The sequence below is a fragment of the Mirounga leonina genome, unplaced genomic scaffold (assembly GCF_011800145.1).
Source record: "Mirounga leonina isolate KUSES-001 unplaced genomic scaffold, KU_Mleo_1.0 Mir_200, whole genome shotgun sequence".
Lineage (NCBI taxonomy): Eukaryota > Metazoa > Chordata > Mammalia > Carnivora > Phocidae > Mirounga > Mirounga leonina.
The window spans coordinates 23,349,433-23,363,304 of record NW_023270503.1 but is presented as its reverse complement, the minus strand read 5'-3'; the positions used below and the strand labels follow the sequence as shown (position 1 = coordinate 23,363,304).

General features: G+C 56.2%; 2 protein-coding genes across 3 annotated transcripts in view; both read right to left on the bottom strand.

The window, feature by feature from the left end:
* Positions 1-13,872, bottom strand: part of HOXB3 (homeobox B3) — a 54,819-nt gene that overhangs the window by 31,333 nt on the left and 9,614 nt on the right. The window contains exon 1 of one of the 2 annotated variants that reach the window (XM_035026926.1): positions 3,770-6,249. The exons of the other annotated variant lie outside the window; for it this stretch is intronic. The gene's annotated coding sequence lies outside the window, so the exon portion shown is untranslated. Of the gene's footprint in view, positions 1-3,769; positions 6,250-13,872 lie in introns of those variants that run through there. 2 annotated transcript variants of the gene reach the window in all.
* On the bottom strand, positions 9,633-13,554 carry HOXB5 (homeobox B5). The gene is made up of 2 exons (XM_035026929.1): positions 11,603-13,554; positions 9,633-10,910 (listed from the first exon to the last, which is right to left on the bottom strand). Exons 1-2 carry the CDS (start codon positions 12,162-12,164, stop codon positions 10,663-10,665), a joined length of 810 nt encoding a protein of 269 aa, XP_034882820.1. The 5' UTR covers positions 12,165-13,554; the 3' UTR covers positions 9,633-10,662.

Genomic DNA, 13,872 nt, shown 5'->3' with positions numbered 1-13,872 from the left:
CTCAGCCGGCTTTTCGGAATTTTGGGAGGGCCGCTAGGCTGGCCACCGGGCCTCTCTGCTGCTCTACACTTCACAAAGGATGCAGCCCAGGTGCTCGGAGCACCCCAAGAGAGAGGTATGGGAGGCAGAGCCACTGCGGGGCTGGGTATGGCTGCTCCTGGGGACAGAGCGCGGAGATTTTCTCTGCGGCGCGCTGGGAGCCGCCACCTGCCCACCCCACCGAGGCGCCGCAGCCCCCCACCCCAGCCGAGTGCAGCCGCGATGGGTGGGGGACAAGGTGTATCAGCGACTCCCCAGACGGATTTCACCAACACCGAGGCTGCCTCTCCCCTCCGACCCCAAAAGAATACGAACACGAGTACTCGTAATAAAAATAAGAAAAGGCAAGGGCTCTGCGCGCGCGTCCCGAGCCACCTCCCCTGCGCTCCCGGGTCGTTCGCTCGCCGGCTCGCCGGCCGCCTTCCCCTGGCAGCCACAGGTTGCTAAAGTGACCTCTCGCTGCTCAGCCCCCTCGGCTGTCCCGAGCGCGCCCAGCCCGCACGGAATCATCTACCTTTTGTCGCCAGGGAGAGAGCACAGAGCAAGGGAGGGAAAGCGCAGGGCCGAGGAGGCGAGCCCCCAGCCGGCCGGCGCACCGGAGGCCGCCCGGAGGAGTGGAAGGCCCAGAGGGGAAGCGGGCAAGAGTACTCGCCGGGCGGCTCCCCGCGCCCTCCGGCCGCAGACCCGCCCGCGGGCCCGCTCGGCCCCAGATGAGCTCGCTCTCGTCCACTATTGTGTGTCCGGAAAACCGAACCGCCGCTACGGGCCCCCTTGCAGGCCGGAACAAGACTTTTTTTTGATGTGTTTTTGTTTTTGAAGCGCAAGTTTTCGTATTAATCTCATACTTTGGCAGTCTTTGTTAAACAGCTAGGCGCGTCACGAGGCTCTCGAACATTTTAATAATTTTTAGACGCCGTGACCTACGGTTCACCCCTCTCCGGGCCTCCCCCACGAGCAGACAGTTACTATAATACACTCGCACAGTTCGCTCGGTCATATTGAATTTTGCGCAGGTCATTACTTGGGAGAAAAATGACGGAGCAGGAATTTGATTCAGCTCATCCTCTTCAGCTCGACTTTTTGCCAGAACCTTCTCTTCCCTTCACCCAACCCCCACCCCCCCAAAAAGTCCCAGGCTGGTAGTACTCAGCCTACCCCACCTCTGCCTTGATATTCCATCATTCCTATTTTCTCATCTGTTTTGGTTCCTTGGGCAAGGTAGGAGAGGGTAGGATTCCATAGGGGTTCCCTTTGGGGCCTGGGAGGGAGGTGGCACCTGGAGAAGTGGAAATGTGGCCTTGGGACTCGGGGTCCCAGAGAGCAGGCCTGAGCCAGAGCCCCCTTCCCTCCTGCCTGCCCTATTAAATGGCTGCATTGGCAGGGCCTGTATCCCTGCCCCCTTGCATACTCCCTCTGCCTTATTCCCTCCCCCAGTGCCAGAGATATCCCATTTCTGCTCAAACTTTGGAGGTTCCAGGGCCCCAGGAATGACTCCTCCACTTCCTGGGGCTGAGATTTGGTCCCTAGGCCAGCATATCTGGGGAAGACAGAGAGAATCCTGAGAGAGGAGCTGGACCGTACTGGTCAAAGCAGGAGGACTTGGTTTTCAGAGGCTTTAATTTCCCTTTAAACACAAAACAATACACCCTCCCCCCAATTTTTGTTTAAAACCACTTCTCGTCTATACAGTAGCACTTTTGCCTACCCCTATCACCACCACAAGGACGTACAGGAGCAAAGCAAGGAGACATTAAAAATACTCAGAGATTTTCTCTGGTTTGTCTCTCAAGGATTAGAATTCTTGGACTGTCAACAAGACATTTTCCCCTTTCTCTAGCCTCCAAGGGACCAGCAGAGGTTAGTCAGGTGACTCCCCTACCACCCAGTTTAAGTCTAGGGGGAGTGTCTGCAGGGAGAGGTCCCTCTAGCACAAGGAGGTGAGAGAGACTATCCCAAGGCACCCAGTTTGGCCGAGGATGGCAGAGGACCCTCTTTCCCCATCCTGAGGCCCCTCCAGCCCAGGGCCTTTGGCTGCTCCAGGCTATTCCACAGAACCATAAATTCGCTAGCATTCTGTCCTGGAAAAGGAGGAAAAAGAGACAGAGGAGGAACAGAAGGAAACAGAGTCTCCAGTTCAGCCTTTGACCTCTACCTCTTCTGGACCTCAGGCATTCCTTCCTGGCTTGACTCCCCAGAGCAACTTGTCTCAAGGCTGAAGAGAAATGGGGACCCACACCCAGTTGGTTTAGTCAAAAACTGGGGCAAATTGATTTGCAATTTGACATTACGTTGTTGTCTCTTCTGGCCATAATTCAAAAGGCGTCTTTATGAAAACTCTCAGGTTATCTCTATTCTGGCAGGACAAACACCCACAGCGCACCTCCTATATCCAATGCTTGGAAGAGAATGTGATCACATTTCATAACACGATAGTCATTTAAAGACCAAAAATAGGCATATACCCTGGTGTTATAATTACAGAGTCTCTGTAAACATTTTACTTACGAGCTAAGCCTAATGCATAGATTCAAGGTTCATTTCAGGTCGCTTGTTTTAACTCCAGTTAAAAAGATCTCTGTGAGGCCATTCAGTATTTTTCCTTCTCATTTCCCCTCCCTCCTCCAAATAGGAAGAGAGGGATTCTGGATGAACATACAAGTGGAGGTTTGGGAGAGAGTGCGAGAATTAGCTAGCCAACCTCCTTTTAATATCCAACTTCTTAAACCCAAGCAATTTGGAAAGAGGAATGGGAATTTAGAAACCCTCCAGTCCTGGCCCACTGTCATGGACTCCAGCTGCCTGGACCCAGCCTGGGGGTTAGGAATCCCTGAAGAATAGGCCTGCCTGAGGGATAGGGGGAGTTGGGGGAGTCAGGCTCTTTGGACCCTTTGGGGGAAGGAGGGTGGGTCTGATGTTGGTGAGAATCAGGCCTTCACCTTGGAAGCCTTCTTTGGCCCCATCAAACGTCCTGCAAGGACGCGTGGGTAATTGGATTTTTTTAATGTGTGCGGCTGGGTAGGTTTTAATTAAATTTTATATGGTGACTCAAAGGTTATCTTTGGGAGAGAAAATTGCGCAGAGGATTCGCCATGCCCCCAGCGCTCTTGTGCAGCTCCCCACCCCACCAGCCCAGCGGCTTTTGGAGAAGGGTTTCTCCCCCACCCCAGTTTCTCCTGCCCCAGATAGCTGCCTCTCCTCCTCCCCAGTTCTGCTCCCCCACTCCCCAAACACACAGGTCTTCCTTACCTCCCGCACCCTTTGCTCCCTCTCTTCTCTCTGCTCACACAGCCTCCTCCCCTTGCCCAGACCGCCCCCACCGCTAGACGCCGCCGCCCGCTCCCGCACGCTGTAAACTTTTGACCCTCCAACTTTGCGACCCCTCTGGCAATAACACTGGCCTCACGGCCCAGGGTCTCATTCTGCTGCGCCGGCTGCCGAAACCCAAGCGCAAAACGCCTTCCGTGCCCCTCCCCCCTCGCCACCCTCCCCAAACCCCCACTAAGGGCCTTAGATCTGGGGAAGAGGAGCCTTTTGATTATTAAATAACGCCTTGGGAAAAGACGCCACCCCACTTCCCGCATCGACCCCACTTCCTGCATTTCCACGGGTCTCTCCTGTGGAGTGCCTGGAAAAGCTTTTGATGACCCACCCGCTCCATTCTTGTCCCGGAACGGGGCCGCGGTTGCTGGGCGTGGGGACATACGGGGTGCAGTAGGACGCGTCGGCTGACCTGGAGAAGGGAGTTTCTGGGGTGAAGAGTGGAGAGAGCTTGGAGCAAGGGTTCCTTGAGAGCGGAGGGGGCCACAGTCCCCAAAGGGCTGGAAAGAGAGAGCTCAGTGTCCAGGCCATGCGAGACCCAGCGGGCCCGGGGCCACCTTGCAGGGCCGCTCGCTGGCGCCTCCGAGGCCCCAGCCTGGCTGTGAACTTGGTCTAAGGCGGACTCTACTGGCAGCTCGGGGACGTTACAGCCTCTGCCTCTCGGCCGGCGCGGCGGCCGCACGAGCGACCCGCGCTCTTTCGGTTTCCCTTGCGCCCAAATATCCCCTCCCAGGACCCCACTTCTCACAGGGAAGCGTTCGTTCCCCCGTCCCTAGGGGCCTTTTAGGGGTCGGAAAGCAGAAGAGAGCGAATTAGAGAGAGACACACACAGAGAATGGAACAAGCCTGCAGAAGCTCCAAAATATAGGGCTTATCCTGCATCTCGCCTTCAGGCCCCAAGGGGAGACGTTCCCACATGCTGGCACTTTCCCTCCACTTTTCCCCCAGATGCTGCCTTCCAAGCTGAATCCTCCCCTTCCCACCTGGCCTGGGTCATCTCTTGACTAAGCAAGCTGCACTGGGGCCTGCCAGGTCCCTTTCCTCCCTAGATGCATTCATCCCTACCCGACGGGGCTCTGAGGTCAGGGATCGCAACAATCAGAGGCAGCCTCGGTACTTAGAGGCTGCAACCGGGGCGAAGCTATGTGGGCTCAGCCCGAATCCACACGGAGAGCAAGGCCAGAGAGCGGCCGGGCAGCCTGGGAGCCGTTTCCAGGGAAGAGAGGCTAGAGGATGCTGCAGAGAGTGCATTTTCCTCTCGGAGAGGAAATTTGGGAAGAGAAGAGACGGGACAGAAGACGCCTTAAACAAAGAAAAGAAGAAGAAAAAAAGTGGGGGAGAGATTAAAACTTGGAAAGGGGGTGATATTCCGGTCCGAGAGGTCCCGAATTGCCCGAAGTCCAATCTCTCCAAGTCTCCTAAATCTCCGAAACTTCCCCCCGGGAGCCCGCCAATCTGGGTCTCAGTAAATTCACCAAAAGGAAGAACGAAAAATCGAAAAATCGGCCTAAACCTGTCGGCATGCCGGGGCCCCGGTCCGAGCCCGAGCGGCGGAGGTGACGGCATCGCGGCCCGAGGCGCGTAATGTATGCGGCAGCGGCGCGGAGCCCCGAGCGCTCCGGCCCCGTCTGCTGACCTCTGCGTGATCCCGGACTCTATGAATTATTGATGAGATATGAGCGTTGATTTCCCCTTTCAGGATGCAAACTCCATTATATGGTTAAAATGGCGATTTAATCGTTGAGAATAGCTTTGGTGTGGGTTTTTTCCCCCAACTCATTTGCACCTCCTTCCTTTTCATTTAACTGTCTTAATTAAATCCTTTAACAGATTTTAATCACTTTTTGGAGGGAGGGGGGAGAGGAAGGGGGAGGCCATCGCTACCACCACCAAGCACGAAAAACAAAACAAGCCCCCAGGCCATAAAAAGCTTCTACCTTGGGGAAGTTGGAAGGAAGGTGGGGAGGAGTCCTGAAGCCCTCTAGAAAGGACGTCCTGGGAACTTCCACCAAAAGATCCATCCATCTGAGGACAGCCTACGTCTGACAAGGAAGAGTCAGGCCTGAGAGGTGTTTAAGTCCACCACTGAGAAGATTTGTGTGTGGACTCTGACTGTGGGGAGTGAGACACACTTGCCCCTGCTGAGAAGTGCAGGGACCTCAAGCCTGGGGAAGGCCACACGATTCTGGTGGGGAAGGACTCTCCGATCTGGGCCCCAGGGGCACTTAGGGAGAAATGTCCATTTTCCTTAAGGGGCCCCCATTTCTTCCCTCCTCCTCCCCAAGCGGCTCAGTTTCCAGGCCGGTGTCTGGGTTAATTAATACGGATGTGTAACAGCACGGCAGCAATCGATAAATCCTGCTGTGGGCAGATCCCAGCCTCGAAATCTGATTACTTCTAGAAACTCCAAAAATGGAGAGAGTGACCCTAAAAGATGGGAGGGTTTCTTCCCAGCTCTGTCCTCCTTGGTTGATCCAATTGGTCCCCAAGCTGAGAAGCCCATGCAGGGGAGCTTCTTCCTCTCTACCCTGGAAGGGACTGAGTTTGGGAGATCGTTCTAAGTGGTCTGTCTTCTCTCTTGTTCCAAATCCTTGGCTTCTGCCCCAGCATCCAGGGATGAAGGAACCAGGCCAGGAGAGGAGCTCCCACTTGGATCTTGCCCCCACCCCCTGCCTCCCCCCCTCCCCCCAGTGAACACGTTCTCACAGCCAGGGAAGGGTTAAGTGTCCCCGCTGCAGTTATGGAGAGGAAGCCGATGAAATATGGGCGCTCGGAACTCCAGGGCCGGCTGGCTTTCCTGTTTACACTTCTTTATACTTCCTCCCACCCCGCACGCAGAGAAACAAAACAAAACAAAACAAAATAACCAAATCAAACAAAAAAAATCCAAAATCAAATTGTCCGCTGAGAGGTGTCAGGCAGGCTTTGGAGGGAAAAAGGCAACTGGGGCCTTAATGCCCGGCTGCCTCCTCAGGCCTGCCCAGGTGGAGGGTGCTGGGTGGCTGGGTGGCTGGGCGGCAGCATTTGGCTGCAGGGTGCTAGCCTGGAGCTCAGAAGGTTGAGGCCTGGACCCAGAAGAGGAGGGAGAAGCGGGTGGGCGAGGAGGGAGAAAAGAGTCCTCCAGATTGAGGAGCGGTTTTCCCAGAGAATCTCTTGGGGAAGGCAGGAGGGGAGGGCACGGGTCTGTGGCGGAGTAAGAGTTCCTCTGCACCAGAAACCCCTTCTTACCTCTCCCCCCGCAACACACACATCCTTATTGGGTTTCAAGGGAGACCATTGCCCAGAGAACCTGAAGCAGGGAAGAGGAAAACCAGCTAGGGAGTCTTTTCCCGGAACCGCTTAGAGCAGGAGACCCTTCAAGGGTTTTAACCTCCGGGGCGGAAGTGGGCACCCTCCCCCGCCCGGGGCTGCTCTTCACCATTCCGGAAAATCTGTCTAGATATGCCCAGCAGATGTCCCTGGGTCGCTATCAGAGTTTGCAGAGCTGACATAGAAGGGGACAAAAAAAGTCTTCAGGGGCAGGCCTGGTGGTCTGGGGTTTCTGCGAGAGGGCTCGGCATTGGAGGGAGGCCAGGCCCGTGGGAATGGGGGTTCCCAGGAGGCCCCAGGTCAGATTCTGCCCCTGCTGCACCCTTCCTCTGCACCTTACTCAACTCATTTGCCTTGTCCAGAGTGGAAGCCTGTGGAGGCTGTGCCTCCAGAATGTATTGGTATCTTAAATGATGCTGGGGACCCTCTGGGAGCTGACCAGTCTCCTTTCCAAGGAATACAAATGCCTCATCATTCTTGGGGGGATTTGTCTTCAAATCAGGGTGAGGACCCCAAGTTCTCTGTCCTCTTTGCTCTCAAACCCGTGAAGGTTCTCCTGTAAGTCAGGCCTGGGCAGGGACTGGAGAGCTGGGAATAGAGAATGGCTACAGGGAAGAGGGGAGAGAGGCAGAGAGTGCAGATGTCCTTCAAAGGGAAATGGGGGGAATCTCATGGCCATTCTCTTGTCCCAAAGATCAGAAGCCCCTTAAGGTGCCATATGTCCAATTCTAGGGACTATTCACAGGAGTTGGTAAGCCGAATCAAGAGACGGGAGGGCTAGCAAAAACAGGAGTGACAGGGTGGTAGACCCCATGGGTCTTAAAATCGGGGGTCAGTTTGGTGGAGAAGAGGCCTCTAGTTTAGAAGAGGGTGATTTACCCTTAGAAAATAACAGGCCCCCTGGGGGTCAGATGATGAAATCCCTCTGGGTTTGCGGTGCCACAAAACAAAGGGGCTTTTAAGGGTCTGGTAGGGAGAGAAGAAGAGGGAGGGAGAGGAGAGGAAAGAGAGAACCTTTCTGATTTTTCTCTCCTGCTCCTGAGTCCCTTTTTTCCCTCCGGACAGTTGGGGTCTGTGTTCTTGAGCAAGTTTTATTTATGGAGGGCCTGCCAGGGATCTGCTGAAACACCTAACTCCTCCAGGCAAGGGAAAAAGGCTCCCCCTTCCCCCCACTCCTGGCCAGGAATTAGGTTTGGAATTTGAGGGGATTGTGCCCCTCTGACCCTCCTCAGAGCCAAGCGGAAGGGGCTGGCTTGGAATTAACAGGCGGAAGCTGGATGCAAAAGCCCCGCACGCCCCATCCTGGGTAACCCCGATGAGGCCGTGGAGAAATGGGAGGCACCCCCTTTCACAGGGTTCAAAAATCTGAAAGCCAGAGAGAGCCCCAGTGCAAGGCGGCCCACAGCAGCCGCATTAGCCTTCCCGGTGCTTTTTCTCAGCTCAGATGTATCCAGATAAAAGTGCCCAGCGGCGCGCCCACACACACCCCTGACAAATGAATGTCATAAAGTTTCTTTCCTGGGGGTGGGGAGATGTCTGTCTGAAGATATCCAGCAGTGAAGTGGCCCCCCCACAAGGGGCCCTTCTTTCAGGAGTACACACCCTTCCCTCTCGCCCCCTAAATTTCCAAGGACACTGAAGGAACCCACACAAGCCCCTTTCCCCCCACAAAGAGTCAGACACTCCTGTGCCTAAAAACCAGGCACCCCTACCGCTGGCCTTACAGAAATGAGAGCCCCCACGTCAGTTGCCCAGCCTGTCAGAACTTGGTGCAAAAAGCAGACGAAATGTCCCCCACTTGCTATGCTACAGCCCTGCCGGAGGCAAGATTTCCTGCCCGGGGTTCCAAGCCCCAAAATTGCAGGGGGAGAAAGCGAAAGCTGGAAGCCACTTACCGCGGGAGTGCTGCCACTGCCTTCTGGGCTGGGAGAGCGCTCACCTACCTCTGCCCCCTTCCCCACCACGGCGAGCAGTTAAAGTGTCACTTAACATTCTGGAGAATGTGAAATATACCGCGCGGTGTCAACTCCCCAAAACCATAAAACTAACTTTATGGACCTCACGTGACTTTCTCGAGCCAGTGAGGGGTATCTGTCTGACTTCTCGGCGATTTTTACGATCTAACTTCGAGATAAAACCCCTATCCATTTGACATCTAAATGTCATAGCGACTTTTGGGGTAGTTTGCTATGGACAAAGGGGGACAAAGTCAAGGGGTGAGGGGGAAGGAGGGCCCAGTAGAGCCTCTACGACCCTTGGCTGCCTCCTCACCAGCTCCCCCTCCCCCCAAGTCCTGTAAGAAGTTGGGCCAAGCTGGAAGGGATTGACCGGGTAAGTGTCCAGACTTGACTCTTGCACTCAGGGTGAAGGCGGACTTGGATGGAGGAGGACTGGGCCCTAACCCTGGGCCACTCGGGCTGGCAGGGGAAACAGGGGTGTTCCAAGAGGGACCCCAACTCCTAACCAAGAGGGAAGGTCAGTTGGGCCCCTGGAGAGAGGGAACCCTCGCTAAGTACAGAGAAGACTGAAGTTGAGAGGAAACCTTTGAAATTGAGCTGATTTTTTTTTTTTTTTTTTTTTTTTTTTTTTTGGTCTTAGTGGGTGGCGGAGCTGAATTGGGATTTGGGCCAGGGGACGGGGGGGCTGGGCAGGCCAGTACCACTCCCAAAAGGCCAGGAGCTTCCTGCTCAGGACTTAGGCCCACATTACTTTCCCTGAAGAGGTTTCCAGAGGCTTTTCTTGCTGGCTGGTGGAAGGCCAGGGTGGAATCCAGCTCACCCTTTCCCTTGCCCCAAGCCCCACATGGCATTTCTGGGCCTCTCAGTCCCCCAGACTTGAAGGCCAATCCCCTGGCCCAAGTACCGGCTGACCAAGCGAGGGCTGTAGGTGGCTGAGAGGGGCTGCTGGTGAGCATCCTGCTTTCCCTTCCCTACACCCCAGATCTGTCAAGAGTGGTCTAGGGTGTGCCCAGTGATGGGAGAGACAGGCCCCCAGAGAAAAGACAAGTGGAAGGGCAGTGCAGTGGGGGAAACATTTATTTGACTTCAAGGAAAGCTACAAACAAATACCAAAAGCGAATCACTGAGACAGGCCCGGCAAAGGCAAAGACAGATTCCACACGTAGCACAGCATCCACTCGCTCACTACAAATGGTCTTGGAAGCGAAATGGGGGGGGGATGGGTCTGACCCAGACTGTCCCCATATTTACAAGCTTTGGGCCCTCTACTCCAGACCCATGGATTCACAGAGAAATACACAAGACATTTTACACTGAGGATTATTTTTGTTTCCGTCCACTCCCAGGCCAGGCCTTGTGGGGCCTACCCAGGCGGCAGGAACTGAACTCTCACGGTTTACCTTCCCTCTTCTCAAGATCACCCCTTTGGTCCTCCACGCCCCCTTCCCACCCCCGGACCAAGCCACTGGGAGACTTGGGCCTGGGGAGTGGGAAGGGAGGAGGAGGAGGAGGGTGGAAAGAGACAGTCATGGACTCCATCTCCGAGGCCAGCTCAGCTGGGCCCCACACTGCGGCACTACCCCACCTCAACAGCTGCCCCTTAGAGAAGTTTCAAGCTGAAACTCAAAATACAGCGACCATCCTTTATAAATAAGTTAGAAGAACACAGATGGGGAGGGGAAAGTTCACGTTAAACATGCGAGTTTCTTTCTTTCCTGGGGGAAGGAGTGCAACCACAGACACGAACATTCAGAAACACTGGCGGATTTGGGGTGAGTGGAGGGGCGTGGGGAGCAGGGAGGGAAAATAATAATAATTATTATTATTATTAACAATAATAACAAGATTAACCAGTCCAGGAGAGAGGGAGCCACAGGAAGACCTAAGACCAAACGAAAAATCGTAACACAAGGCCGGGGCGAGGCAGGCTCATGGGAACCGGTCCCCAGCGGGCAGTGGCAGCGCAGGGAGGCTTGGAGGGGCCAGGGCTGGGGGGCGGCAAGGGCTCTTGAGCCACCCAGGGCTCCTCCAGGCGGGCTCAGGGCTGGAAGGCGCTGCCGGCTGTAGCCAGGCTCATACTTTTCAGTTTGTTGTCTTTCTTCCACTTCATGCGCCGGTTCTGGAACCAGATCTTGATCTGGCGCTCGGACAGGCAGAGCGCGTGGGCGATCTCGATGCGCCGCCGCCGCGTCAGGTAGCGGTTGAAGTGGAACTCCTTCTCCAGCTCTAGGGTCTGGTAGCGGGTGTACGCGGTCCGGGCCCGTTTCCCGTCCGGCCCGGTCATATCTGGAGCAGACAGAGTAGAGCCGCGAGGCAACCAACGTTAGTCCGCTTAAGGGAGGGGGCCCTGGATGGGAGAGGGGCGTGGAGCAGGACCCAGGCGTCCCCGGCACCCAGCTCACCGCAGCTCCAAGCCTCCCCACTCCAGACGCCCGCATCCGAGCTCGCTCCTACACCCCCTTCTCCTGCAGCCCCCACTTGTGCCGGCTGCGAATGCGCCCGGCTTTGTCTCTTGCTCCCTCCCTGTGCCTCACCCTTCGCTGGGCTCAGGCGGCCGCTCGCCCCGGGAGGGAGGAGAACGGCTGCACTTTGGCCCTGGAAAGCTCCCATTACTGCTCGCCCCTTCTTTGCTAGCAGCAGCCTCAAAATTTCGGGGGTAAGCAGGACCCTTCCCCACGTTACATAAACCCCATCCTTTATCCCATAGCTAGTACAGCTGGGCGAATAAAACCTTAGCCGAAGCTGGAGACAAATGATTAAAAATACTCCTCCCCAGCTAAAGACCTAGACCTTCTTTGGCTCTATCCCCCCGAGCTGGGAGGACCCTCTTAGAGACTTCTCCACCTCTGGAAAAAAAAATAAATCTATATCTGAGGAGAAGCCAAGCTCTCCTCGCCTCCCCCCCCCCCCCCCCCCCCCCCCAAACGCAGAGAAGGAAAGCCGAGGAGACAAAAAAAGGGAGCGAAAGCGAGAATTACCATGGCTGATGTGAAGCTTCCTCATCCAGGGGAATATCTGCGGAGTCTGCCCCTCGGGCGCGGCTGTGGAGGTGGCCATGGGCTCTGGCTGTGCCCGAGCTAGGCTCGGGCTGCTTAGCTGCCTCGCCGCTTCCTCAGGCTCCGAGGACGCGCTGGCCTCGTCTATTTCGGTGAAATTGGCGCTGGAGCTGGCTGGGGTCGCCTGGTCGGAGGGGGACGAAGCAGAGGGCTTGGCGCCGTGGCTGTCGCCGTTGGTGCAGGGCAGGGACTCGGGCGAGGACAGGGAGCAGCTCGACGCCGCTTGCCTGAAGCGGGGCTCCTGGGCGGGCGCGGGGAAGGCGCGCGAGCTCTCGCCCACCGCCCCAAAGTGGCTGGAGGAGGCCGAGGAGCGGTTGACGCTGAGGTCCATCCCATTGTAATTGTAGCCGTAAGAGCCGGTGTGCATGGCAGCGGGATCCCTGTAAGAGCCGCTCAGAGAGCTGCCACTGCCATAATTTAGCAACTGATAGTCCGGGCCATTTGGATAACGCCCCGAGAAGGAGTTTACAAAGTACGAGCTCATTTGGGTGATTTTGGAGGGCTTGATTTGTGGATCGTGGTCGTTATAACCCTGTGCTTCACGATTTATGATGTATTAATGAATTATAGCGATGCACTGTACTTCGTTTTGCTATGTATGCGGCCAAATATGGGGGGGGGGTTGGAAGGGGGATGGGGGGGCGTTAGGGAATCACGTGCTTTTGTTGACCAGTCGTAAATTCTCGCTGATGACCTCAAGAGGTAATTCATGCTCTATGGTTACAAATAATGACGATCCGAGAATCGTTAGGGCCGATTCAATGCGAGCCTCCAAGAGAGGGGGAAAAACGGAGAAGGGGGAGAAACAGGGAGAAGGTTGGCGGCGGCCTCTGAGCAGAGCGCGCCACCTCCCGGCGATCGGCGGGAGCGCGGGCCGCAGACTGCCATGGCGGAGACGGCTGCCTCCCTGCTGGCTCCCTGCAACCGCCGGGCGAGAAGGAAACCCGGCCTGGGCTCACCCGCAGAGTTGAGTCTTTTAGAGGAGGGACCCACTTGAGCCTTCACCCACTTTCTTGGGAGTGGGGTTAGACTATCTGTGCCCTTCTCCCTGTCATTATTATTATTATTATTATTATTAGTGTTATCATTACTATTATTTTCACTCTGGATGAGATGATCAAAAATTGAGTTGCTTTTCCCTCACTTGGGCTTTGCAAGTCTCCGTGTTGGGGGCGGAAATGGGGGGGAGGGCTGGAAGATGTGTGTGAAAAACAATTACTGCAACGCGTTTCCCCGTGAGCTCGGCCTGGCCTGCTTCCTGCCGGGGCTGCCGTGGCCCACGCATAGCGTCCAGGCGCAGCTGGTATGGCTGGGCCCAGGGTTCCACGGAGAAGCTTTCACTTCTGTGCCTCTTAGAAGTTTGGGATCCTCTTCCTGACTTTCTCCTCCTCCTTAGCCCAGGCCCGGAGAATGGCAAAGCAGGACAGGGACCCCAGAGGAGGTGCGGGGCTGGGGCGAAGCGGCCTAGTTGCAGGGGAGAGCCGGTGGCAACGACAGAACCGGTGGCTGGGGTTTGGGGTTCTGAGAGTTGGGGATCAAGGCAAGACCGTTTCCCCTCATCACCAGATGCCCGCTATTGCATTGGGAGGCCCCACCCGAGGCCCCTCGCTGACACGTCTGGGTAGTTTCAGAATTTGCCCGGCGGCCCACATCTTCCCTGGAAAGGGGTTCCGAGGACCAGCGGCGCCTTGCTGAGCACGCTGGGCGGCCAGAGACCGCCGCAGCTGGGCTCCTTCTGCCGGGCGGCTATTTTCTTTAAAAATAAAAAAGGGAGAGAGACGGCGGAGGAAGAAAGGAAAACAGTGTCCGCAGCTTGCCGCCTGGGGGGAGGGTGGGGGGTGGGGAGAGAATGGGTCGTTTTTTGGTTGAGGGGATGGGACCAAGACGCCTCATCACCTGGACTCCTGCCCTCAGGTCTCCAAGGAGCAGCGGAAAGTCGTGCCCTTCGCCCCGTGCCTGCCGGCCGCTTCGAATTCCCCTACTTGTCGCTGAGCTCCTGCTCGAGGCAGGAAAGGGCGTCTGGAGCCTTCAGCTCCGGGCGGAGAGACACCCGGTGGCCCCGATTTAGTCTCCGGAGCCACAGGCCCCGAGCCGAGGGCCAAGGCCAGCAGAGATCAGGCCATGTGGGCAGGCCAAAGGCTGCGGGCCTCGCCAGCGTGAGGACAGAAAGGCGCTGCTGAGGCGCGACACCC